We start from the raw sequence: 25,533 nt of genomic DNA, 5'->3' as shown, positions 1-25,533 counted from the left end.
TCCAAAATAACATTCAAAACTTGTTGTGTAAGCTGAGACCCTCCAGGGTCTAAACCAGAATATGCCAGGCTGTGAGATGCAGAGACTGAATCTTGACATTGAGGAAGTGATTGCCCTCCTGAGACAAAAGATGCGGAATCAAAGGCAGAGGCCATGGAGGCTCCCGTACCAAACTCCTCAGTAGTGGGTACCAGTGCTGTCGAGGCCAATCCGGCGCTATCAGAATCATGGATGGCTTGTCTATTCCGGCCTTCAGGAGTACCTTGGGAATGAGAGGCAGAGGTGGAAAGGCATAGACATGAAGATTGTTCCAACTGAATGATAGAGCATCCACCTTCCAAGCTGTGGGATGAAACATTTTTGTGCAAAACTTTGGCAACTGGTAATTTAGTGGAGAAGCGAACAGAACTATGTCTGGAGTCCCCCATAACACTGTCAACTTTTGAAACACATGAGGATCCAGTTTCCACTCGTGAGGATCCACAATTAGTCTGCTCAACACATCCGCTAAGGAGTTCTGTGCTCCTGGTAGAAACCTTGCCTGAAGATTGAGGTGTAAACTGAGAGCAGTCTCCCACAAAATCATCGCTTGCCTGCAAAGAGGGTACGAATGGGTTCCCCCTTGCTTGTTGATGTACCACATGACAGTAGTGTTGCCTGTTTGAATCAACACCTGTCCTGGGTGAAGTAAATCCTTGAAAGCCATCAATGCAAATTGGACTGCTAACATCTCCTTCAAGTTGATATGCAAATGTTGAAGTCTGACAGGCCACGTGTCTAGCACCCATTTTCCATTGAGGTGTGCTCCCCAAGCCTTGTCCGAGGCATCTGTCGTTAGAATCTGACTCGCCTCTGGTCGGGTCACAGAGAGTCCCTTGTTTAGGTGACATTCCTGAGCCCACCACAAAAATTCTTTCTGAATGCAAGGTATTATCTGAATGACAATGTCTAGATCTTGGCAGTGTTGTGTCCATACATTTTTGAGATACCATTGAAGCTTCCTCATATGCAGTTTGGCATTGGGAAGCACCAGAATACAAGATGCCATGAACCCCAAGGCTTGAAGGACTGTCCTTGCAGTCAGCCTGGAATGTAGAGACATTTGATGGAAATAAAGAGAAAGGCTTCTTTGTTTGTCCGGGGTCAAAAAGGCCATCTGGGAAGCTGTATTCAGTCTCACACCCAGAAAGCACATGTCCTGAGAGGGTACTAGACTGGACTTTGTTTCGTTCACAGAATACCCTAGGCATCTTAACACTACCATCACATACTGTAGATGATGCAGAAGTTCGTCTTTGTGTTGTGCAATAATCAGGCAATCGTCCAAATAAGGATAAATCTGTATTCCTTTTAACCTGAAAAAGGCTATCACTGGAGCCAGAACCTTTGTGAACACTCTGGGCGCAGTAGATAAGCCAAAGGGCAATGCAGAGAACTGATAATGTAAATTTCCAGCCCGAAAGCGCAGGTACCTCCTGCAACTGGGCCTGATAGGAACATGAAGATAAGCCTCTTTGAGATCCAGAGTTACCATCCAGTGATCTTTTCCCAACAGAGGTAATAGCTGTTGTAACGTCAGCATTTTGAACTTTGGAATGTCCAGATAAGTGTTGAGGATAGATAAATCCAAAATTGGTCTCCACGTGTTCCCTTTCTTTGGTACTAGAAACAAGCGAGAATAAAATCCTAGTCCCACTTCTGACAGAGGAATTGGCTGTATAGCTCCTATTTGAAGAAGTAAAGAAATCTGCTTGTGAGCCTCCATCCTTTGCCGAGGAGGAACGTCTGGCATGCCTTTGAAAGGAGGCAATGTATGGAAATAGAACTTGTAGCCTCGGTTTATAATGTCCAATACCCATTTGTCCTGGGTGACTAAAAGCCAGTTTTGCTTGAAGAGAGCTAATTTTCCTCCCAAAGGAGCTGCCAGGGAAAAAGAATCCGGCAGCTGAAAATGCAGGTCGTTGGGCCTGTTTACGAAAGGACTGGCCCCTGTCCTCACCTGCAGATTGTGCAGGTGAACTCCAAGTTCTAGGCCTGAATGTACTGAGAGCTCTGCCCCTGCCACGTCTAGATCTACTCCTAGACTGAGAATCAGAAGAAGGGTAGGTCCACCCCTTAGTAGGCCAATTTCTACTAAACTTTGGAGGTTGCACCTGCAAAAAATCTTTAACAGTCTGCATAGACTTAGCCTTGTCTTCCATTTTCTTCAAAACCGACTCCACAGGGGGATCAAACAAAACTTCAGACTGTAAAGGGGCATCCAGAATTCTAGTTTTAACATGCTCAGACAAATTCTGATCCTTAAGCCAGGCGTGCCTACGAAGAACTGATCCAGTGGCAGCCACCCTAGAAGAGGCCTGTACAGCATCAAAACCACACTGCAAAGAATGCTTACCCACCTGTTCAGAGACATGTACTAAATCCTGCAATTCTTTACACTCTATGCCCTCTGCCAAAGCATCCACTTTAGATTTTAGCTGAGAAAGGAGGAAATTCTGATACTTCAACATATGAAACTGGCAATTTAAAGCCCTCATTGCTAAAGTTGAAGAGGTATACACCTTCTTACCCCATCTATCCAAAGCTCTAGCTTCCTTATCTAGAAGAACCGGATTCTTTACAACAGAAGCCCTAACATCCTTAGGCCCCTGACTAATAGTCTCTGGGTCTATGCTGTGGTAAAAACAAGAATTCCCTAAGCCTCTTTCGTGAATCAGAGAAATCCTGTCCTTCCCACTTAAAATGCTCCCTCATGGAATGCAGAGTTTCTGAAAACGAAAAATCCTCTGGAGGAGAAGCAGAAGGAGTGGAATCCTCTGCATCAGAATCCGAATAAGGGGGAAAATCTTGAATATCTTCAGCAGAAGAGTCTGAGTCGTCTGAGGCCTGATCCAAACTTTCCAACTCTGGCTCCACCCTGGGCCTCTTATCAGGAGGGGCATAGAACCTCTAATTAAAGTAATCAAATCTTCTGCCATTTTAAGCATGTGCTTTTTAGGCACAGACCCTGAAGTACCTGGAGGGACACCAGAGGAAGGCAAAACAGACCTGCCCTTAGAAGAAGCCTTAGAAATAGTAGCAGAAGGCCTAACCACCTTAGGCATAGAAGGGAGAACAGTAACCTGAGAGGCCCCTTCAGCTTGACCTGACTCCTGTGAGGCCACATCCTGCAAAATCAATGTTTCCCCCTGAGACTCAACAGAAACTTCAGCCGGATCCACCTGCTCCACTGCAGCTTCTGCAGGACCGTCGTCCGAAACGGACGAATCAACCTGTCTAGGTGTCAAGGATTTGTCTTTGCGCTTCTTCGTGGAAGCGGGCGTCGGAGGATCCGACGGCATATTATAATTACACCGCTTACCAAAGACTAACCTAGCACAATCTAACCTTCTTTTTATAGTGCGCTTATTAAACCTAGCACAAAACCGACACCCGACTACGTCGTGGTCCGGTCCCAAATAAGGAATGCAAAGAGAGTGATAATCCCTATGCGGTATCTGCCCACAAGAAATACAATTATTCACTTTTTTTTTTTGACATCCGGAATTAACTGAGGCAAGAAAAAACAAAAATATTCCCCAACGGGGTACTTAGCCCAACTTGGTTTCGGTCTGAAACTCAGAATACGAAAATTTCAGAACGCCGAACGGCACTTGCAACGCTGCTTCTGCATCGGACCATGCGGCAAAAAAGACTGAGGATATGACGTCGATCATGCGCTTTTATACCCTGACGCTCTGATGTCAGATCTGAGCGCCCATGACCGACGTCAGCCTAATACTTTGGTATTCGGGCCGACCGAGGACAGCGGACTACCCATATGTAAGGACTGCAGCAATGTGAGATGAAGAACATCATATACATTTGGTCAACCAAAATAACACTTTTTGACATTCAAACATCTTGCATAAATCACAATGATAATCAAAAGACAAAACTTATTTACAAAATTATAGCTAGTCATGCTGGCATATGTAACACATGGTAATTTACAACTATTTACAAAACTTCAGCCAGTCATGCTAGCACAGACAGCAATATCTAATATCCTCACAACTTCAATGAAGATAGATAACAGGTTGTGAAGTGACAGCATTTTGACCTTGAGCACTGTCATAAACAGACTTACAAAAGAAATATCCAGAACTGTTCTTCAAGCATTTTCTTTCTTTGGCACTAAAACATCCTTGAATAAATACCCTTCCCAAGGAGGAACTGGTTCTATCACTCTTTGAGACTGGATGTGATGAAGGACAGGTGGAGATAAAAGCCTGGTGGATGAAGAATTATCCCCTGAAAAGGAGGGATTTCCTCCCACTGCCATTGATGAATGATCTCCAGAGCCCATTAGTTTAAAACAATCTGGTGCCAAAGAGACAAGTGGAGTTTCAGACTTTGTGGACGGGAAAAGGCACTGCCAGTTTTGGGGGAGGGGAAGTACAAGGTCCAGTAAATAGTCATTCTGACTTGTTGGACTGTCCTTGGTTTTGGAGGGTTTCTGAATTCTTTTGGAACCCTCTTGCTGTTTCTTAAAAAAATAAATTATATGCTTACCATAATGTTCCATCAGTAGTGTTGATTTTTTTAATTTCTCCTCACGTATAGGTTCGGATCCGAACCATCGGATCTGACTCTGCCATTACTAAGCCTGTGGCAACCACAAAGCTCTTGGATACCTCTCCTTACCCACAATGCACCTCTCCCTGCTACCTCAGGTACTGTTTCCTAGGATTACCCCCAAGGGAAATAATATAGAAAGAAATTCTTATATAAGATGTTAGTAATTGTAAAGAGACCATTTCTGGAGTATGGGGAAGCTACAAGGAGCCAAAAATTATACTTTTCATTCTACCAGAAACCAGAGGTTGGGGGCTTGGAGCAAGGGGTTGTGAGGAGAAATGAAAAAATCGACAATACAGACGGAACATTATGGGAAGCACATAACTTCTTTATCTGATATTGTCAATATTTTATTTTGTCCTCACATATGGGACAGAGTCCCCAGCTACCTTCATCATGGGTGGACTAATGGAAAATATTCCTCAGAACCATTCATACCAAAGGAGGCTCTTCCCCTGGAGAACAAATCCAACTTGTAATGAGTGATAAAGGTATGGTGATGAGCCTGAACAGGTCTAGGAAGACCTACACCTTGTCTGTTGTACATGAACATAATGCAATCAGATAGCCATTTCGTTAAAGTAACCTTGGACACTGGTCGTCCCTTTCTAGGACTGGGAAAAGAAATGAACAATTGATCTGCCTTCCTAAATTCTTTCGTCCTGTGCAGATAAAAACGTAATTGTCTATGGATGCCCAATAAATGCAGCACATATTCTCCTTTATTAGTGAAGTTAGGAAAGATGACAGGTAAGTTAATGGTTTGGTTGATACTTTTTCTCAGAAACAACTTTTTGTAAAAAGGAAGAGCTGGTACACAAGGAAACCCTGTCTTTATGAAAAATCAGGTATGGGGGCAGGGAGGATAAAGCCTGAATTTCTGACATTCTTCTAGCCAAAGTAATGGCTACTAGAAAAATGCTTTTCCAAAACAAAAATTTTATGTCACATGTCGCTGCAGGTTCAAACGGGGGTTGAACTATAAAAGTAGCACCAAGTTAAGGTCCCAAGGAGGAGAGGGATCTTTGTGTAGTGGCCTCAGTAATAAAATCCCTTTCAAGAATTTTTTGCAAAGCTTGTCTGAAATTAGAGACAAGTTATCACTCCCAATGTGATAAACGGAGATAACTGCTAATTGCACTTTGATAGTAGAGGCCGCTGCTCCAATGTCGAAAATATGAGCTAAAACTTTTAGGACAGAGTGAACAGGAGCTGTGTAAGGATCTATATCATGCTGTTGAGTCCAAATTACAAACCTCCTCCATTTGCTCCTATAAAGCTTTTCAGTGGATTGCTTATGGAATGACATCAAAATATGACGAACTGGGAAAGAGATCATATGTTGTCTGGCTATAAATGGAATTGCAGGAACCAAGCTATCAGGTTGAGGTTGGACAGACTGGGATAAATCATTCCTATCGGGTGTGACAGATGATCTGGAGTGGGTTCCAGAATCTAAGATTTTTCCCATAAGTGAGGCCAAAGGAAGGAAAGCCAGATTTGTTGAGGCCAAAATGGGACAATGAGGATTAATGTTCTCTTCAACCTGTTTGCTTTCTGTAGAAACTTGGGAATCAAGCGGGTAGGGGAAAGGCATACAGGCGACCGGGAGGTCAATCGTGTTTGAGGGCATTGCTCAAGGATTCCCCCTTCGGAGGGATTAGGGCAAAGTAGTTTCTGCATTTGTTGTTTAGAAGGGATGCAAAAAGGTTGCAAAATTTCTTCTGCTACTTTTTGGTTGAGGGACCACTCATGAGTCATGAAAATTATCTGCTCAACATGTCTGCAATCATGTTGGATTTTCCCGGAATGTGCATTGCTGCAAGAAAGTGGTTGTTTGAGATCATCCACTGCCACTCTCTGAGCGCTTCCCAACACAGGGGGTATGATCTGGTTCCTCCTTGCTTGTTTATGTACCAAACCACAGACATGTTGTCTGACTGAATCTCCACTGTTCCCAGAGGAAGAGCAGCCTGAAAGTCCTGCAACACTAGCAGCACTGCCCTTATCTTTAGGATGTTTATGTGTAAATTGGCCTCGTCGGGAAACCATGTGGCTTGAACAGTCTTCCCCAGACAATGCCCCCCCACCCTATCTGCGAAGCATCTGTGGTCACAGTGACCTGAGGTTGAGGAGGAACAAAGGGTCGGCTTAGTGTTACCTGATCGGAATGAATCCACCATGATACAGCTGTCCTGCAGGTGTCCATAATGAGTATCTGGTAAGACATAAATTGATGGATAACCAATCACTGCGCAGCCAGAAGCCACTGTTGTATTTGCATGTGGAATCTCACCAGCGATACCAAGACTATAACAGCTACCATTGAGCCTAAAGCCTGTAAGACATGATGGGTGGCTATCTTCCTGTTCTGAAGTAGCTTGCATGTTTGGGGTCTGATTGTTAGCACTCTGGATTGTCAAAGTCTTGCAACCATCTGAGCTGTGTCCAAACGTGCTCCTATGAACTCCAGTATTTGAGCAGATTCCAAGTGTGACGTTTCATAATTTATTGTTATGCCTAGTTCTGTATAAATTTGGATAACAGAGTCTCTTGCCTGAATAAGTAGATGCTTGGTTGGGAAGGAAATGAGCCAGTCTAGGGAAACACCCAGAATGCTTGTTGTCTCAAGTGAGCCACTACCACTGCCATGCACTTGGTGAACACCACGGGAACTGTGGTAAGACCAAAGAGCAGCACTCTGAACTGGAAATGAATGGCTCTCAGCCAAAAGCATAAAAACCTTCTGGATCGCCTGTCCATTTTTATGTGGTAGTATACATCCTGAAGATCAATGAAGCACATCAAGTCGTCCTGTTCCAAGAAAGTAATTATGGACTGCACCGTGACCATTTGCAACTTGTGGCGTTGAATTGACTTGTTTAATCAGCTGAGATCCAGAACTGATCTCCAGTCACCTGTTTTCTTTGAAACTAAAAAGAACCTTAAGTAAGTTCCGAATTCTCTTTGATCTGGGGGGACCTCTTGGTTGACTTTTGTCCAGCAGTTTCTGAATTTCGATAACTGCCTGATCCCTTTGACAGAGTGGAGCATCCGTGATTCTTCTGCTGGGGGAAGGGTCTTGGAGGAATGGAATTAGATAACCTCTGGATATTATCCTCTGCACCCATAAATCACTAGTTATTTTTAGCCAGGCTCTCCAGTGCAGGGATAGTCGACCCCTGATTGCTTCCAAAGACAGGCAATCGGGCCTCCTTTCAGGAGCATTGGCAGGGTCTCCCAAAGAAGGGGACCCTGGCTCTTCAGGCCACCTTTGCCGTAAGGGCGATGTCTTTCAGAATTGTTTCCCCCCTCTGCCCCTGGGGGAACTCTCTCCACATGTGTCCTGGTAAGGCCCCTGTGTTTTTTGAACCACATTTTGCCACCTCCTCTCTGGCCTTTAGGGTATGGTCTCTGAGAGGCAGAAAAATGTATTCCCATGGCAGAAAGGGTCTTACCCTCCTTCTCACACCTGGATAGTGTATCTTTGACCTTGGAACTGAAAAGAGACATTCCGTCAAATGGAGTGTTGATGAAAGAAGACTTAAATGGCTCTGCAGAGTTGCACAGGCACATCCAGGCATGCCTTTTCTTTGATATGCCAGAACCCGCCACTCTACTCATTCCTCCGATTGTATGAGTGATAAGCCTCATGGAAGAGTTAGCTACAGAATGTAGGGTTGCCAGGTGGGAAGCAACCATCTCTTCAACTGCCTCAGCTATGGCTCCTTCAAGAGTATCTGACAGCTCTTTGATCAGATCTCTCTGTAACCTAGTGAAATGGGACTGATAATTCAGCGATCGCAAAGCAAAAGTCACTGAAGAAAATACTCGCCTCCCGCATCTATCCATCATCCTGGAGTCCTTGTTCGGAGGATGAATAATTGAACTCTCTTTTGATAGTTGCTTTTTAATAGCTGCCACTACCACCATGGAATCTACTGCAACCCCTTTGGTTGAAAAAGCTTTGTCAGATGGTGCTGTGATAATCTTGTTTGGTCTCCAGGGAGTTGGCTCAATAGAATCTGGTCTCTCCCACGCCCTCCCAGAGATCAATTCTATGAGCTCATCTGCAGGTGGAGTGACCTAAGATGTAGACGGTTGGGATCCAAAGGCAGCCAGGTACACCAACTCCTCAGATGAAGGACTACTGAACTGCCAGCAGTCTCTCTGTTTTAAAATATCCAAGATGTCCCCAAAGGAGACATCCTCAGGAAAGAAGCATGGGGATCCTTCTCCCTCATCAAGGTCAGTGTCTTCTATGGCTTACTCCTCAGTGTAGTCAAAATGCTTCCTGTTGCAGGTCCTCTTCCAAGGGACCTCCTCAGTGGGGTATTCTAGGGAGGTATTAGAATAGGCAAGGGTACCCCAAGGGGTATCCTGCAGCCAATGCCCCACTGTCCCTATAGAACATCCTGTTCAGAACAGGTGCGTGTGTTGGGGGAGTAAGTGAGACTGAGGATCTGAGTGGGGAGGTGACTTCCTTGTTGCAGAGGCAGCTATGGCCCTCTCCACATCCCCGAATGCTGACTGCTCCTGTGTAGAGAGGGAGTCGATCTCCGATAAGCTATGCTTGCGGGAAGAGGTCCCCTTCAGCTCTGAAGGCAGCTTGCCCGGGGTTGAAGCCACCACTGAACTCACTTGAGTGAAGTCCTGAGATGCAGACAGAGCTCTGAAGGTCTGGAACTCGACTGCACTCAATGTCCACTTAGCTCGCTATGGCTCAGGGAGCACTCCGTCTCTGAGAAGACCGAGGAGCTCTGAGCAATGGTCTGATCTGAGGAAAAAGAAATCTTTGGATCCAAGCAAGAAGTCACTGGGTGTATCCGAGGGCTCCCAGACTTGCCCTGAAGTCAGAGGAGGAACCAAATGTGGAGTGGATGGCTTGGATAAACCCAAGACCATTTGGGTTGAAGCTGAGGGGACTTGGTAATGTCCTGCATCCATAAAAGTTTCTGGAACATCTGTTCCAAGTCTTCTGTAAGGCTTCTGGTAGAACAGGAAGAAGAAGATAAAAGAGATCTTGGTCTACTTAGAAAAGAAGACAGTACTATCGAAATCACAGGGTCCACTGAAGGGGAGTACCTAGTCCTTGGCAGCGAAGTTATATATGCCTAAAGTGACTGGAGATTGGATCCGACCACAACGGCTCCAACCTATCCAGTTCAGAGAGGCTCGGACCCAAAGGAGCCGGATCCAAGGATGAAGTACTCGGTGCTGAAGGCCCCAAATGAGTCATGGAGATGGAAGCTTTGAAAGATTTCGATCCTGGCTCTAAGGGGTCTGATGAAGCTAAAGAAGGTCTTCTTCCCTCTATTAGCAGATTTAGAGGCAGAAGAAGCTGGGCTTGAATGAGCTGACCTAAGTTTTACCACCTAGGATTTAGCAGTACCACCAGTAATGGCTTCAATAAAAGTAGATTGTAATAACTCACTCAGAATAAGTTTATTCTTACTTTCAACCAGAGCCCAATGGCTGAAGAAATGACATATCTCGCAGTCTTACTGAAGATGATGTGGCACAGGCAGTACACACATAATAGAGTGTGCAAGTCACTGTACGGCATTCTGTGACCACACTTAGTACATTTCTTGAAGCCCACAGGTTTATCTTGTTTCCTGGCCATGGTAATGCCTGCGCCCACAAAATTTTCTGGACCATCTGTTCCATGTCTTCTTCTGTCAGGCTTCTGGTAGAATGGGAAGAAGAAGCTGAAGAAGATCTTGGTCTGCTTAGAAAAGGAGACAATACTCTCAAAGGCACAGGGTCCACCGAAGGGGAGTATCGAGTCCTTGGCAGTGAAGTTATAGGTCTGAAAGGGCTGGTGATTGGATCTGACAGCAACAGCTCTGACCTATCCAGATCAGAGAGGCTCAGAGCCGAAGGAGCCAGATCTGAGGATGAAGTACTCAGTGCTGAAGGCCCCAAACAAGGCATGGAGACTGAAGCTTTGAAAGATTTAAATCTTAGCTCTGAGGAGTCTAATGGAGCTGAGGAAGGTCTCTTCTTCCCTCAATCAGCAGATTTAGAGGCAGAAGAAGCTGGGGTCGAATGAGCCGATCTAGGTTTTTCCACCTAGGATTTAGCAGTACTACCAGAAATGGCCTCAATAAAAGTAGATGGTAATAACCCCCTCAGAGTAAGTTTATTCTTCCTTTCAACCAGAGCCCAGTGGTTGAAGGAATGACATATCTCTCAATCTTCCCGAAGATGATGTGGGCCCAGACAGTACACACATAATAGAGTGTGGGAGTCACTGTACGGCATTCTGCGACATTTCTTGAAGCCCACAAGCTTATCTTGTTTCTTGGCCATGGTAAGGCAAAAAAGGAAGCCAAGAGTACACAAATGCACCCACCCACACACTCACTCACACAGACACAGAAAGGAAGAATAATAAAAAGTAGAAAATTTATATATATATATATATATATATATATATATATATATATATATATATATGTGTGTGTGTGTGTGTGTGTATGTATGTATATATAAAATTCAGGAAAGGAGGAAAAAGGCTACAAAGTATAGTAGCACAGATACCACTTAGGGTATAAAGGAAGGAAAAGAGAAGAACAGTAACCTAATGAAAAAAAGTTACTGTGGGGAAAAAAAGGTTGAAAGAGATAAACAGGAAAGAAAGAAACTATACTAACTACATAGGAAGAAATATCTAAGGAAAAGTTTGAGAAAATTGAAAATGTCACCTGAAAAATCCAACAGCTACAGGTTCGACCACGTCCTCGCAAAGCGGCAAATGAGATCTGAGGTAACACAGACAGGTGCATTGCGGGTAAGGGGAGATATCAAAGAGTTTTTTGTTGCCACAAGCTTAGTAACGGTCAAGTTAGATCCGATGGTTCAGATCCGAACCCATATGTGAGGATGAAATGAAAAATTGATAATATCATATCATCTGTTTACCTACATTTTGTTGAGACTGTTAATTTTGTTTTTTGCCAAAACTGGATGAGGTGTTAGAGAATTCCCTTAGAAAATTTGGAAAAGGAGATGAAAACTCTTAGAGATTCCCTGTTATCAATGTACCCCTTTCATCACACTTTTTAAATAACGTCTGTACCAGAGGGACAAAAAAAAAAATCTCTATCCAAAGGGGAATTTAAAAAGTAATTTTTCACATCACCAGGGAGGTTATGAGAATGTAGCCAGGCAAACCTCCTCAAAACAGTACCAGTGGCCATAACCCTGGAAGTAGTATCAACTGAGTCTCTCTCTCTCTCACACACACACACACACACACACAGTAAGCAATGAGTTGTTTGAAAAGTGGAAGAAAATAAATTATTTAAAGAAGATTTTTCCTCACAAGAATAAACTGCAGACAATACATTCCTCATACTTTCACACTTAATCAGAATAAACGTTAACATATCAGCCTGACAATTCAAAATTATGAAAATCAAAGTAGCAGAAGCATACACTTTTCTTCATACTTATCAGTGTTCTTCCCACCCTTGACAGACAGAATATGACTGGAATTAATCAAATGTTTGGTAGCAGTAGGATTGACTAAAGCTATAGCTAGTTGTTGGGCCATGTTTGGAAAGTGTGTATAAAAATTTAAAAGACTGAGAAATGTATATGTATATATATCAATCTTTTAAGGGGCAGAAGTTTGACTGTCATGAAATTTACAGGCAGTGACACACAGTCTGACTGCCAGGAAAACTACAGGCAGTGACACACATCCTTCAGAGCTGACAGAAATGGGTGAATGGGTGAAGGTGCTGGAAATTCCTTCTATAAAAGCTCATAGTATTTCTGAAGGACTGAGAACCTGCAGTGCTCTCCCACTGAAACACTAGCATAATCTGGAAATTGTCTCAGAGAAAGAGACAGAATCAGAAACTGACCTCTCCTATGAATCTGAATCACAAAACTGAGGAGAAAACCCTGTACCCGTCCCTTCATCTTCTGTCCAGATTCAGACTACTGAATTTCTTCAGGAAAAGAGGTACTCCTCTTTTACTAGAAACTACCTTATAAGAAGGATCAATGCCTGAATTCAGCCTTGAACCAGACTCAGTAAACTACTCCTGTCTAAATAAATTTGAGGAGGACTATATAGGTACATTTAGTTTTCTGTTTTTTTTTTTTACGGGAAAATTGGGTCAACAGTGTTATTAATGACAGCAGTAGCTCCCCCGGAATGGGCATAACATTCTGACTAAATGGGGAAGCCTTCCCTGTTCCCTCTTCCAGAAATGATAAACAGTGACTCTCCCTTGCCCACCAAAAGCTACAGGGGATGTAGCTAAACCCAGTCCAAAGTGGCTATAGGTGTTATACCAGAGAGATCTGGGATAAAAAAGAGTGGTCTGAAAAACAAGCTACAGCCACAGCAGAGTTACCCACCTATGGCCATGGCAAATTGTTAGCCTGCTATTGTGGCAAAAGCTGTCTGCTTTAACTTTTTTCTTTTTGTGGTTGGAGAAAAGAATGACCACCTGAATGGTAGTTTGTTCTATGATCAAGCTGAAAACAGTGCCTCTTTCCCGGGGGAAAAAAGTAGCAAAAGCCAGTAAAAATTTAAAGTCTTTAAAAGTCACTTTTTCACACAAAACACAGTAAAATGCACTTTAAAACACTTTGCAAGTCCCAAAAAGAGAAATAAACACAGCTTCTCCATAGAATTTTTTTAGTTCCATTACTACGAACAACTTCTAAACTGACAGGAAAAAAAGGTACACTCCTGTTTAACAGTACAGATAAATCAAACACAAACTTCAAGCTTTAAAAATAACTTTCCTAGACAAGAAAGTACAATAAAACAAAATTTTTATGTGAATGTTTTTTCCCTTATCTGCCTAGCAAAGGAACAGCATAAACTGACTGTCAGTCTTCAAAATCCCACAAAGCAGCAGTCTTCAACAGCAGGAGAGCTCTGAAGAGCAAGCTGATCCACAGACTGGGCACATGAAAGGTTCTCTGAAACTTTGGAATCTATCTGGCTGCTATATCCTTGGCAGGACATAACCATATATCTAAGGCTACTGTAGTAGTGATCAATATGATAAACATCTGATATAAGGACTGGAAATTCATAGTCTGAACTGCATCTTTCTTAACTAAAGTCTCTGAATCACATGCAAAGATTACCCACAAAATACACACATTATACCATGTACCATGTATGCGCGCGCGCGCACACACACACACACACACACACACACACACACACACACACACACACACACACACACACACACACTTCCCATATAGAATCTTTTTCCACACTCTCATTGACAGTTTTTTCTAACAGTGAGGTCACTATTCCTATACTCAAAGTGAACTAAGCTGAGGTAAACAAAAGCTAAAAACTGCACAAACCACATAACTGTTTTCATTAAATCATGCAACATGCAAAATATAAAAAAAAGTGTAATTCAGTATGAATCATGCATTTTTTTAATAAAATAAAGTTTTGGAACAAATTTCCAACACACACAGAAGTATTCTGTTTATTCCAAATCTGCACTTCCTTTGAAAGGCTACTAGACTTTTGAAAGGGGATTTCTCTAAAGGACTGTATTAAATATATTCCCCAGTGTTGCCTCATTTCAGGAACCACTATGGACATTTTGCAACATTACAAGTGTTTTCATTTTAGAGTGCCACTGTTGAGAGAGTTGTCAGTCTTTGCCTTACTTCTGAAGAGTGCAGTGGAATTTTTAGACTGAGATCTTAAGGAATTCACTGCAGACCTTCTAAAAATGCTAAATGCTCTTACACTAGACAGACTAACTAGTGGCAGCAGCAGGACTAGACAACTGTTTATCTGACTGTTTAAACCGTTAATGTACTTTTCTGTGCAACTGTACATCTGCATACACTGATATTTAACTTTTAAAGTGCACTGTGTCATTTATTTTAAATAGACTCTCATGGCTCAACAGCAATGTCTTGTGGCTTATGGCTTTTTTATTAATATAAGCGTACGTGTGCAGAAACAGTGAATTACTTACTAACTGTTGGCATCCACTTTTCACTGAGTCACTGTTTTAGCCATAGGTACCAAATGATTATATTATGATTAGTTTGTTTTGTGACTGGACAGTAACTGTGTTTCTGGTGTACTTGACTGGTCTAGCTAGTAGCATGTTACAGCAAAGACAAGATGGGATGCTGGCACTAAAAAGATAACATCAGCATTTTAAGAATGGACAGCAATTGTGTTTTTCATGTGCTAGACTAGCAATCAAAAGGCATAACTTGCTTCTTCTAAGAAACAATGTGTGTGTGTGTGTGTGTGTGTGTGTGTGTGTGTGTGTGTGTGTGTGTGTGTGTGTGTGTGTGTGTGTGTGTGTGTGTGTGTGTGTGTGTGTGTGTGTGTGTGTGTGTGTGTGTGTATACACGTGTGAGTGTGTGAATGTGCGCACCTGTTTACATGTGAGAAATACTGACATGGCAACGTTTCAGTTACTGTTAAGAAGCTATCACAAGAAGGAACTGGGCTGAGAACAAGGTGGATGAAATGGAAAGCAGTGGGTTTTAGAGCAAGATGGAGGAAATCCTGGACTGATGGTGGTTACATCTTTGCAGCTAGCTGTTCACTGTGAAATTTACCTGAGCAATGCAAATGCTGGCCATAACCTGAGGCAGCAGTGCATACTTGCTGTATGCTTTTAAGGCCAATCTCTCCTTACATATTCTTCCGTCCATCATATATGACTAAGCAAAAGTAGTATCTACTCCATCAGAACTGCCAGTGAGGAAAGGGCAAAGTGACACTCAGTGGAAACAGAAGATCTGACATCAAAAGCTCTAGACCTAAACATGTTAAACACTTACATGATTTCATTAAAAGCTCTGTGCTAACATCCCATGTTCCTGATTTTACTCCCAACTTTGTATTTTAAAGCATTATCAACAGGTCATTTTTTAAACAAGTCTGCATTTTTGTTCTTGCTCCCCGGAACGCATCCAGGCAGCTTTGACTATGCCTTTACAAAACTCCATGTTGAATGAAACAAAAGAGTTTATGGTTGTATTATGTAAAGAAATAGCTCTCAACCTTCCATATCCAAAATGAAGAACACTACCCCTCAAAATGTGGAACAAATGGGCAAAATGTGGAACACCTACTAACAGCTTAGTAACAACTTCAACTACGAAGCTCACAGAATGGTTAAAATGTGCAACTTTATGCTTATAAAACGTTATTTTGATGATTTGCTATGATTCATTACTATTTGCCATAGATTTCAGTTGAAAAATTCCTAAGTCTGAATGTGTGGCAGCGTCTTTCAATGTGGAACTTTGAGGAACATGTGCTTTTTCGGACCCAAAATGAGGAATGTTCCTCGTAATGAGGTACACTTGAGAGGTATGTGTAAAGATGAAAAAACACAGTTTTACAGTGGACAATCCCATTCATACACCCCCCCCCCCATGTAGGGGACTTCTCCATTTGCACCACTAGACTTATAATAAATCAACCCTTTAGTCACTGTACCTCAGCCTAACAACTGTGACCTTGACTCGCTGTGCATTACCACACACTGTGGAAATGACCAGCTACCTAACATGACTACATAGTAGAAATGACTGATCTGTCAATCTATTCTCTTTTAACAAAGATATAGTCACTCAATAACAAAGATATAGTCACTCAATTAATGTGCATTAACTACAGGTAACAGTAACTCTAATCTAATATTAAGTATGTAGCACACCACACAGTTTATCTGTGCCTGAACACTGACAACAAATGTGACAGACTGCTGATTCTTTCATGCAACACATACAACTGTCAGTGCATTATGTAGTGCTACATCACACACCTACAATACTGCACTTGCACGCAAAGAATCTAAACACAAAAGCACTAGTGTTCAAACTCCGCAGCTCATACTTGAGAGGTTGACATAATTGAATTTCATACACCAATTATTCCCCTCTTTCAGAAACGGTTAGTATCACCACACTAATTCTGGTACTTCTTGCCGTGGAACCTCCTAGCTTCTACAAAACAAACAATGCTCTACTTCTTCCTTCTAGTCTCCAATTAAAGAGTGCTTCTGTTCTACAAACCCGATTCTCTTCTGCTGTTCTCTATACATTTTGCCAGAAAGTCTTTCTCCTACTACATATTGTACTTATATTTATTCAATACTTTCTATACCTGTGTCCGAGCTACATTTTAAATACTAAGCTACTATGTCTTATGTTCTGTTTAGGTATTGTAATTCTGTATTTTGTTTCATAAGATATATTATTGCTGCTTATCATATTTTCTTATACACTATTTCTGCTTAAGAAAATACACTTGCAGTTTTTGCAGCTACACAGCTCATGTCTGGAAAAAGGCATCCCCATCCTCACTTGGTTATGCTTATCAATGGATAAGAAAGAAAGGATGAAAGAATTAATGTTATTTAGTAATTTTAGGATTCCAAGAACAATTAAATGTCATGTGTTACTGCCATCTGTGGAAAAATATATTTAATATTAGTTAAATTAATAGAAAATGTACACAGTTCCTGAGAAATACTCAAGAAACAGAATTGAAAATATTTATCAAATACATTTCCAAAGCCAGAGGTTAATGAACACATACGCACTTCAGTGATTTAAGGATACTGTAGATCTAATAAGAGATGCTGGTTGATTACTCCCATGTTGTTATAAATTAGTGTGCTGCTCAGAAGAACAACCAGTGAAAAAATCTTGCTGCTGACTTGTGCTTTCTGCAACATAAAAAGTAAGATTTTAACTTTACTGTTATTAAAAAGCAAATGCATTATTTACTTGTGGAATTGTATGACTGAAATAAATAATATAGCGTCATTATTACTTAATCTATCAAATGTTATCAGAAAATACTTCTATATCATTTGAAGTACTTGTTTTATAAAAAAATTAAATGTCAGAAACTCACCATAGCAGCAGACAGGGAGGTAGCAGGTAGATTCAGACATTTGGTGTGTCAACTTGGATGAAAAGCCAATGACACAAAGCTACCATGTGTGAGATTACTACAGCCCATCTCCAAGTCAGAATCCTGCTTTAAAGTTCATAGGTTCATAAAGTACCACCACTGCAGTGCTGTGAATCTCTAAGTGACCAATAATAGCTGACGGCAAGATGAGTGAAAAGCAGATCTCATTACAGGTTTGGAGTGTGGATGGAAGAGGCTGCTTCTCTCCAGCAGTTCACTACACATTTGTGGGTAACCGGGTGCTAAGTCAATTGTAGACAACCTGGTTCTGGGTCAGGGTTTCATATGTAGCAGAACAGAAAATGCTCTATTCTACTGAAAGTCAGCCCTCGAGTCAAGCTTTTGTCACATGCTCATTACAAACAAAGGACAAGGTCTGCATCACCATGGGGAGCGAGTTCTAGGCTGCTGCCAAGTACCTCAGGAAAAAAGAAAAAGGTGTTTTATACTGATGAGGTGCACTATACTGAACTTTCTGGAGTCCTGCTGTGTTAACTGGATCTTATTTGCATATTGCCCTTGTTTCAACTGGGTTTGAGACTCTGCTGCACTAACTGGATTTTGTTCTCTGACCTTGTTTCATATGGATTTGGGCCAGACAGTAGGTGAGTGACATGGGGATGACTGTTGCTGATTTTGGGCCTGGTGGTGGTAGCTGTTTTTACTGGTGAAAGGAGAAACAGTTCCATCTTTGTCTACCTGAAATGGCAACTTTCTCCTGAATTTTTCTTACTAACTGGGTGTTTACTGTTCACCTGTTTTTTATTGGGCCTTAACTCTTTAGGCAGGTGTTTACCTATTATATAAGGGGTACTGTCTGTCCTGAGTTTTCCAATTTAGCTCTCTGTTATCATAGCCGGGGTTAGGCACCCACCAAACCTGTGGCTGCAGGGAGCCCCCGATTATCTCCCCACGTACGAGGGCCCCCATATGAAGCAGCCGCAGGTTTCAAAATCGCTCGTTCATTCGGGAGCACTATCGTGCAATTCCGTTTTTTTTTTCTTTCCCCTGAAAGAACTTGCTTCCTTGATGGCTGCAGCCAATCAGGTCCCTTGCTTTACTTGTTAGCTGCTCTCAATCAGGTCCGCTTCAGTGAAGCAAGGGACCTAACTGGCTGTAGCAATCAAGAAGCAAGTTCTAGCTTCCTGATTGGGTTTACCTTAATATGTGGTCTGTTGGGTCAGTTCTTTTGATTGTCGATGTTAGGCAAATATCTGAACTGCCCAGATTTTTAATAATATCCAGATTTTTGCTTTATATTTTTGGTTTGTTCTTCATAAAATTTGTGGTTTTCTTATACAGTAATGAGTACTGAAGTCCTACAAAATAACAGATACATTTAAGTTTTAGACTTTATATCCTTCAGAAAAATGTATGCTAAAGCAAAGTCTGAAAGCAAGTTTGTAAGTTTATATAAGCAATATTTAAAAAAGTGTCCCTATTTTTTAGTCTTTGTACCCCTATTATTTTTGGCTTTGTCTAGATTTTTCATGCTAAGATTTTGAGAGGTATGCTGTGAGGATGGATGGAGGATGCAGGTTTTGCTGGAAAGACATTGGGATCAGCAAAGAAGCTCTATTTTAACTGCCCTTGTAAGGACAATTTCTAAAAGATCTGAAAAACTGTCCTTTTGAGGGCAATATAAAAGGGCTAAACAGGTCTGGTCTTTGTGTAGTAGAAGCAAGCAGAGGATTAGTAGCAGCCTTCTATCAACTGCAGAAAAGGTAAGTTGCTGGGTTTATGTTTAACTTTATTTTTTGCTGGGGGGGCTAGGGAGAGGATTGTATAACTTTTTTTCTGCAGAGTTGTTACACTTAGATGATTTGTGTGTGTGTGTGTGTGGGGGGGGGGGGAGTGAGGGGCTGTGGTTGTAACAGTTTTATTTTATCTTTGTCCAGAATTCTTCTGCTAAGAGACTGAGGAAGGATGGCTTGTTTGTAATTAATGTCCAGATTTGATGTAGTTTTTTTATCTAGTCTTGCATAAGAATATTCAATATTGCATTTTTGTTTTGTGTACAACTGTGCTGAAATATTGGTACTGGGGGGATAGTGGCTGTGAGAATGCTGCAGAATATAGAGATGTTTTAATGTATACCAATGCAAACCCTGTTCTGCTAGTTTGTTTTATGTATACCGGCAATGTCTACAACTATCCCTGATGCTACACCTTTGTTCTATGACAATGTTTTTGCTCTGTCCAGAATTATTGTGTTGAGGGGTTGGGAGGGGAGCTAATGGCTGTGAGAATGTTGCAGAATGTACAGCTGCTGTTTTAATGTATACTAATGCAAACCCTGTTATACTAGTATTGTGTACACCGGCAGCATTTACAACTATCCCTGATGGTACGCCTTTGTTCTATGATAATTTTTTGCTTTGTCTACAGTTATTGTGCTGACAGGTTGGTGGGGGGGGGGGGGGGTGTTACAGTCTGTGAGAATGTTGTGCAATATTCAGATGTTTGCCTGGTATTTATCTATTTTCATTAAAACATGTTGGGTACGCAATGCATTTTACTTCATAATCTGTCATTCCAGCATCTATATTTGCTGATAAGCATATTGTTTTTTATGTTATGCCTTTGTGTTTTTATTTTACTTTCACTTCATCCAGATTTATTGTGCTGAGATACTGGGGAGTAAGGGCTGTGACAATTCTGCAGAATGTACTGATGTCTTAATGCGTGCCAGTGCGACCCCTGTTTTACTATCGAAGTTGATCAGAGCAAAGTTTCAAACTATCCCTGATGGTATCCCTTTGTTTTGCGTTTTCTTTTTTTTTGGGGGCTTTGTCTGGAATTATTAAGCTGTGAGGTTAGAAGAGAGGGGTAGGGGCTGTGAGAATGTTGCACAATGTTTAGATGTTTGACCTGTATTTTTGGTCTGTTAGTCATCAAAAATGTGAATTCACACAATGCATGCTACTGGAAAAATCTCTTATTCTTCCATCTTACCATCTTTATTAGTTCATAACCACAATGTTTTAACCCCCCTAATGTTACGTCCTTGTCTTTTTTTTTTTTTTGTACCTCCTCTAGAATTGTGCTGAGACTTTTGGGGGGACTATGAGAGTTCTGCAGAATGTACTGATTATTGTAATGAATGCTAATGCAATCCCTGTTATTCTAATATCCTTCTAAGTTTATCATAGCAATGTTTGTAACTATCCTTGATGTTACACCTTTGTTCTGCAGTTATCTTCAGCTTTGGAATTATGCTGAGAGGTTAGGAGGTTGGTAGGGGCTGTGAGAATGTTGCACACTGTCCAGATGTTTGTTAGTTTTGGTCTGTTCTTCAAAAATGTGGGGTCACACAACCCATGCTACTGCAAAATCTTATACTAGCATCATTATTAGTTCATAAGCCCAGTATTTTAAATTCTTAATGTTCAGTCTTACTGTAGTGCTGTCCATCATGTGTGGGTATCTATGTCCTGTCTGCGAGTCTGTGTAACTGTCTGCCTCATGTCTCTGTCCTGTGTGAGGGAGTCTGTGTGGGTGTCTTTGTGTACCTCTGTGGGACTGGCTACCTTGATGCTGTACAGAGGCTTGCCATAATGTAACAACATTACTACTAAATACCAGTCAGTGTGTGTGTGTGTGTGTGTGTGTGTGTGTGTGTGTGTGTGTGTGTGTGTGTGTGTGTGTGTGTGTGTGTATTTGTGAGTGGCTACCTTGCTGTGGCACAGGGGCTTGTCATAATGTAACATTGGTACTACATGCCAGCCAGTGGGTACCTTGACATTTCAGGTCTTTTTAATGGTCTGAATTTAGTAACACTACACAGTGATTGTTCAATGGTGCTGCATGAGCTTGATAGGGAAGGGGGCATGATGGCAATATGGTCCCACTTTTTATATTCTCCTGGGTAGGGCCCCCAACTTGAAACTTGCTGGAGGCCCCCAAAATACTAGCACCGGCCCTGTCTGTTATTCAACTTTGGCTGGCTGTCTCATTTCCTCTTTAAGGAAGTACTTATCTAGTATTTAAGAACCTTTGCTGCTTTGCCAGTGCTATATAGTATTCAGCTGTGGTACATTGACATTGTTGGAGTCCTTTGAGCTGTATATGCATATACCGCCTGCCTGTACTTGAATTAAGTTGTTTTTGTGTTTAAATAATCTGTTTAACTGTTGTTGGCTGCACACTAAAGTGCAATAGCCTTTTCTGTGCATTTAAAGTGTTGTTTTGATTGTATCTGCTCTATTTTCTGAGAAAAAAAAAACAAAAACAAAAACACAAAAATATACTTGTTTCCTGCCTTTCTGAACTAGTATAGTCCAGTTTTCAGGTTATTGCTTAATCCAGGGCTGTGTTACACGTTTCTGTGTTGCCCATACCTTACTTGGATAGAAGGAAGTTTCTCTCTTCACCTGTGAGAGAGGGGAGCTTTGAGCAGCCTATCTGTCCCTGAAGGAGTGGTTTCAGCTCAGAAGTTAGTACTTTATTGGCCATTTTGGGCTACTTTTGATTGTATCTGCTCTATTTTCTGGAAAAAAAAACAAAAAAAACAAACAAACAAAAAAAAAATATACTTGTTTCCCGTCTTTCTGAACTAGTATAGTCCAGTTTCCATGTTATTGCTGAATCCAGGGCTGTGTTACAAGTTTCTGTGTTGCCCATACCTTACTTGGATAGAAGGAAGTTTCTCTGTTCACCTGTGAGAGAGAGGAGCTTTGAGCAGCCTTTCTGTCCCTGGAGGAGTGGTTTCAGCCCAGACGTTAGTAGTTTATTGGCCATTTTGGGCTAATTTCTATCTCTTTCACTTCCCTGCTGTAAAAACCGCATTTGTGCGGTTTTGCGCGACGGGCAGCACCAGTTAGCTAGAGTTAAACTATTCTCGGCTCCATGAAGTCTACTCTTCAATTTTTCCCTTGGAACTAGACAAACCTTCAACTTTAGCACTCAAACCATTCATTTCACAGTCAAGCACTTGCTTAAAACTCATAGCAAGCACTAATTAACTCTAGCACTAGACCCCCCCTATACTGTCCAGAAGGACAAGGCTCTCTATTCGTCCCCACCAGCCAATCAGAAAAACAGCTTACTCTACCTATTCAAGCATATCCAGAGGGCAGTTTCCGGTGTACTCTCCAGTCCAACTGGTGAATCTAGGCATTTTGAGGCAATGTTACAACTGCCTCATGTACACAGACAACCCTGTCCTCCTACCACCAAACACTAATATATGCGAGAGATGCAATTATACAGCCAAACTGGAGGCAAAGCTCTCTCAACCCAAGACTGGAACTGACACTCAAGAGGAGAAGGGTAATACTTGCAACACACCACCAGTCTCACATAGACCTAATAAACCAACACCGGCAAATAACACATATGAATACATGAAAACATACTCGGAGGCTCTAAATAAAAATCTGCAATAGCAACAGAGACCTCCAAAGCAGACATCCAAGCAACCTCCACACCCCATCACCAACCATGAAACACATAATTCACATAATCAGTGTGCCACGCAATCACAGCCCTTAACGCAAAATAACATACCCACCACATTAGTAATAGACGACTCTATAGTTAGGCACACTGATGTCCCACTAACTAGGCTGGACAAGGAGAAGGTTACAGTTAGTTGCCTGTCGGGAGCCAGGATTCGCCACGTAATATAAGCACTCAGGTCACTCCAGAGCAAGTACAAATATGACTCTGTCTTTGTCCTCAGGTCACTCCAGAGCAAGTACAAATATGACTCTGTCTTTGTCCATGTTGGTGTAAATGACCTGAGACGTACCTCCCTGGACTACATGAAAAGAGACATGGAAGAGCTCTCTGATCCTGACCCTGAGTAGCATCCTGCCCTCACCAAGAATGATGCCACCGTATAAAGAAAAAATTATTAATTTTCAACAATTGGCTAAGTTTCTGGTGTCATTCAAAGGGGATCCAGTATCTGTCTGCCTGGGATGACATGCTCGACAAGCCACGTTGCTTCGCAAGAGATGGCTTGCACCTGTCATCCTTAGGCTTTCGAATACTGGCCAAGGCTCTTGCCGCCCCATAGTGCCTTTTTTAGGCAAGGCTCAAAAGACAAACCCACCACCATAAATAGCACAAGTAACCAAAAACTGAGGGTAATGCTACTCAACGCCAGAAGTCTAAACCTCAAAATGCACGCACTTGAGGCACTCCTCAGTATGGAGAACATTGACATCTGTGCAGTAACAGAAACCTGGTTTAAGGCTCCTGAAAGCACCCCAGCACTACTAGGCTATAACTCATACCATACCTTTTGGCCACAGAACCAGGACCGAAACACAAAAGGCGGGGGTGTATCCATATTCATCAAGGATACCCACACCTCCAGGTTAGTGGCGCAGCACAATGCATCAAAGATGATCCATGTGCAACTAACAATGAGCAAAACTGAAATCCAAAGTGTAGCTTGCTACAGATCACCCACCATGACCCAGGACCCCCATTCTGCATTTCTGGAGACACTGGGAAATATGAAGATCGTACCAAACACCCTGATACTGGGTGATTTCAATTACTCAAACACAAACTGGGAGAACTAATCAAGTACTAACTACCTTGCCCAACTCTTCCTAGAATTTATAAACTCGAATGCCCTAGATCAACTAGTCAACACCGCCACCAGAGGGAACAACATATTGGACCTGGTCATCACCAAGATTGGCGACCGGTGTTCCACATCGGAGGTCAACCCCTCGCTGGTTAGATCAGACCATAGACTAATCACTCTGGATATTCACATTCCTCCCCCACCCCCAATAAAAAAAACACAGTGAAAAACTTTTCAAAAGCAAACTTCACATTACTTAAGACCGAGGTGGAAAGGTTCACAACCCCCATGCTAAAGGACAATGCTGTCCAAGCTGCTGAAACCTTTACAAAGGCACTCTATGAGCATCTGCAGGAATGCATGGATCGTGCTATCCCAAGTAAAACCAAGCATCACTCCTCCAAGAAAAGGAAACCAGTCTGGTGGACCCCTGCCATAAACAAGCTATACAACAGAAGGAGGAAACTAGTACAGAAAAGAGTAAAATCCCAAGAAGGAAAGACATCCTTGATCAGTATCAGCAAGAAACTACAATCCTTCATTAAATCATCCAAGGCTAGTTTCAAAAGAAAAATTGCCAATGACTCCACAGATAACCACAAAGCATTCTTTAGCTATGTCAAGAACCTAAGTGGAAACGCTCTGCTCTGAGTTAGTGCAGAATGGCACAAAATACACTGAACCGACTGATATTGCCAACATTCTGGCAGACAGGTTTAGTGTAAACTTCACCCCCCTCTCAACCCCTAAAGGGCCGATAACCATACCAGAAGAATGTAGGGCCCCATCAATCACTGACACATGGGTTAAAACAGCCCTATCCAAATCCAAAAACACAGCTTCAGTGGGACCGGACAGTGTCCCAGGCTGTGTCTTACAAGAGCTCCAAAATTAACTAACCCCTCACCTAAACACACTGTTCAAACTCAGCCTCTCTACGGGCTACATACCCACAGAATGGTGCACAGCAACAGTTATCCTGCTCCACAAAGGTGGAGCCACAACGGACCCTGGGAACTATCGCCCTATAAGCCTGACTAGCCTGGTCTACAAGGCTATGGAGCGCATCATCATGGAACTCATTAAAAGAGACATTGGGAACCTCCAAAACTTGGACCCTACCCAGTTTGGCTTTGTTAAGGGCAGATCATGCCTCCTAAACCTGGTGGACTTCTTTGAGATAGTTACCAAGGCATTAAACGAGGGAAAGGAGGTCCACACAGCCTACCTAGACCTCGCAAAGGCTTTCAGCACCATTCCCCATTCTAGTATTATAGACAAGCTCACCAGCTTGAACATAAACACCTACGTCACGAGATGGGTTGCCAACTGGCTCATGGATAGAACCCACATGGTGAGAGTTGCAGGCTCTATGTCCGACTCTAAACCGGTTACAAGTGGCGTC

General features: G+C 42.2%; 1 protein-coding gene across 1 annotated transcript in view; it reads right to left on the bottom strand.

The window, feature by feature from the left end:
• LOC122792991 (guanylate-binding protein 1-like) overlaps positions 1-25,533 on the bottom strand; it is a 571,076-nt gene that overhangs the window by 77,665 nt on the left and 467,878 nt on the right. Inside the window, exon 4 of the mRNA XM_044060651.1 lies at positions 17,227-17,333. Coding sequence (XP_043916586.1) covers positions 17,227-17,333 — 107 coding nt within the window. The remainder of the gene's footprint in view (positions 1-17,226; positions 17,334-25,533) is intronic.

This window comes from Protopterus annectens, chromosome 1.part0, assembly GCF_019279795.1.
Source record: "Protopterus annectens isolate FY-2018-M chromosome 1.part0, PAN1.0, whole genome shotgun sequence".
Classification (NCBI taxonomy): domain Eukaryota; kingdom Metazoa; phylum Chordata; order Ceratodontiformes; family Protopteridae; genus Protopterus; species Protopterus annectens.
This window is presented reverse-complemented; position numbering and strand designations above follow the sequence as displayed.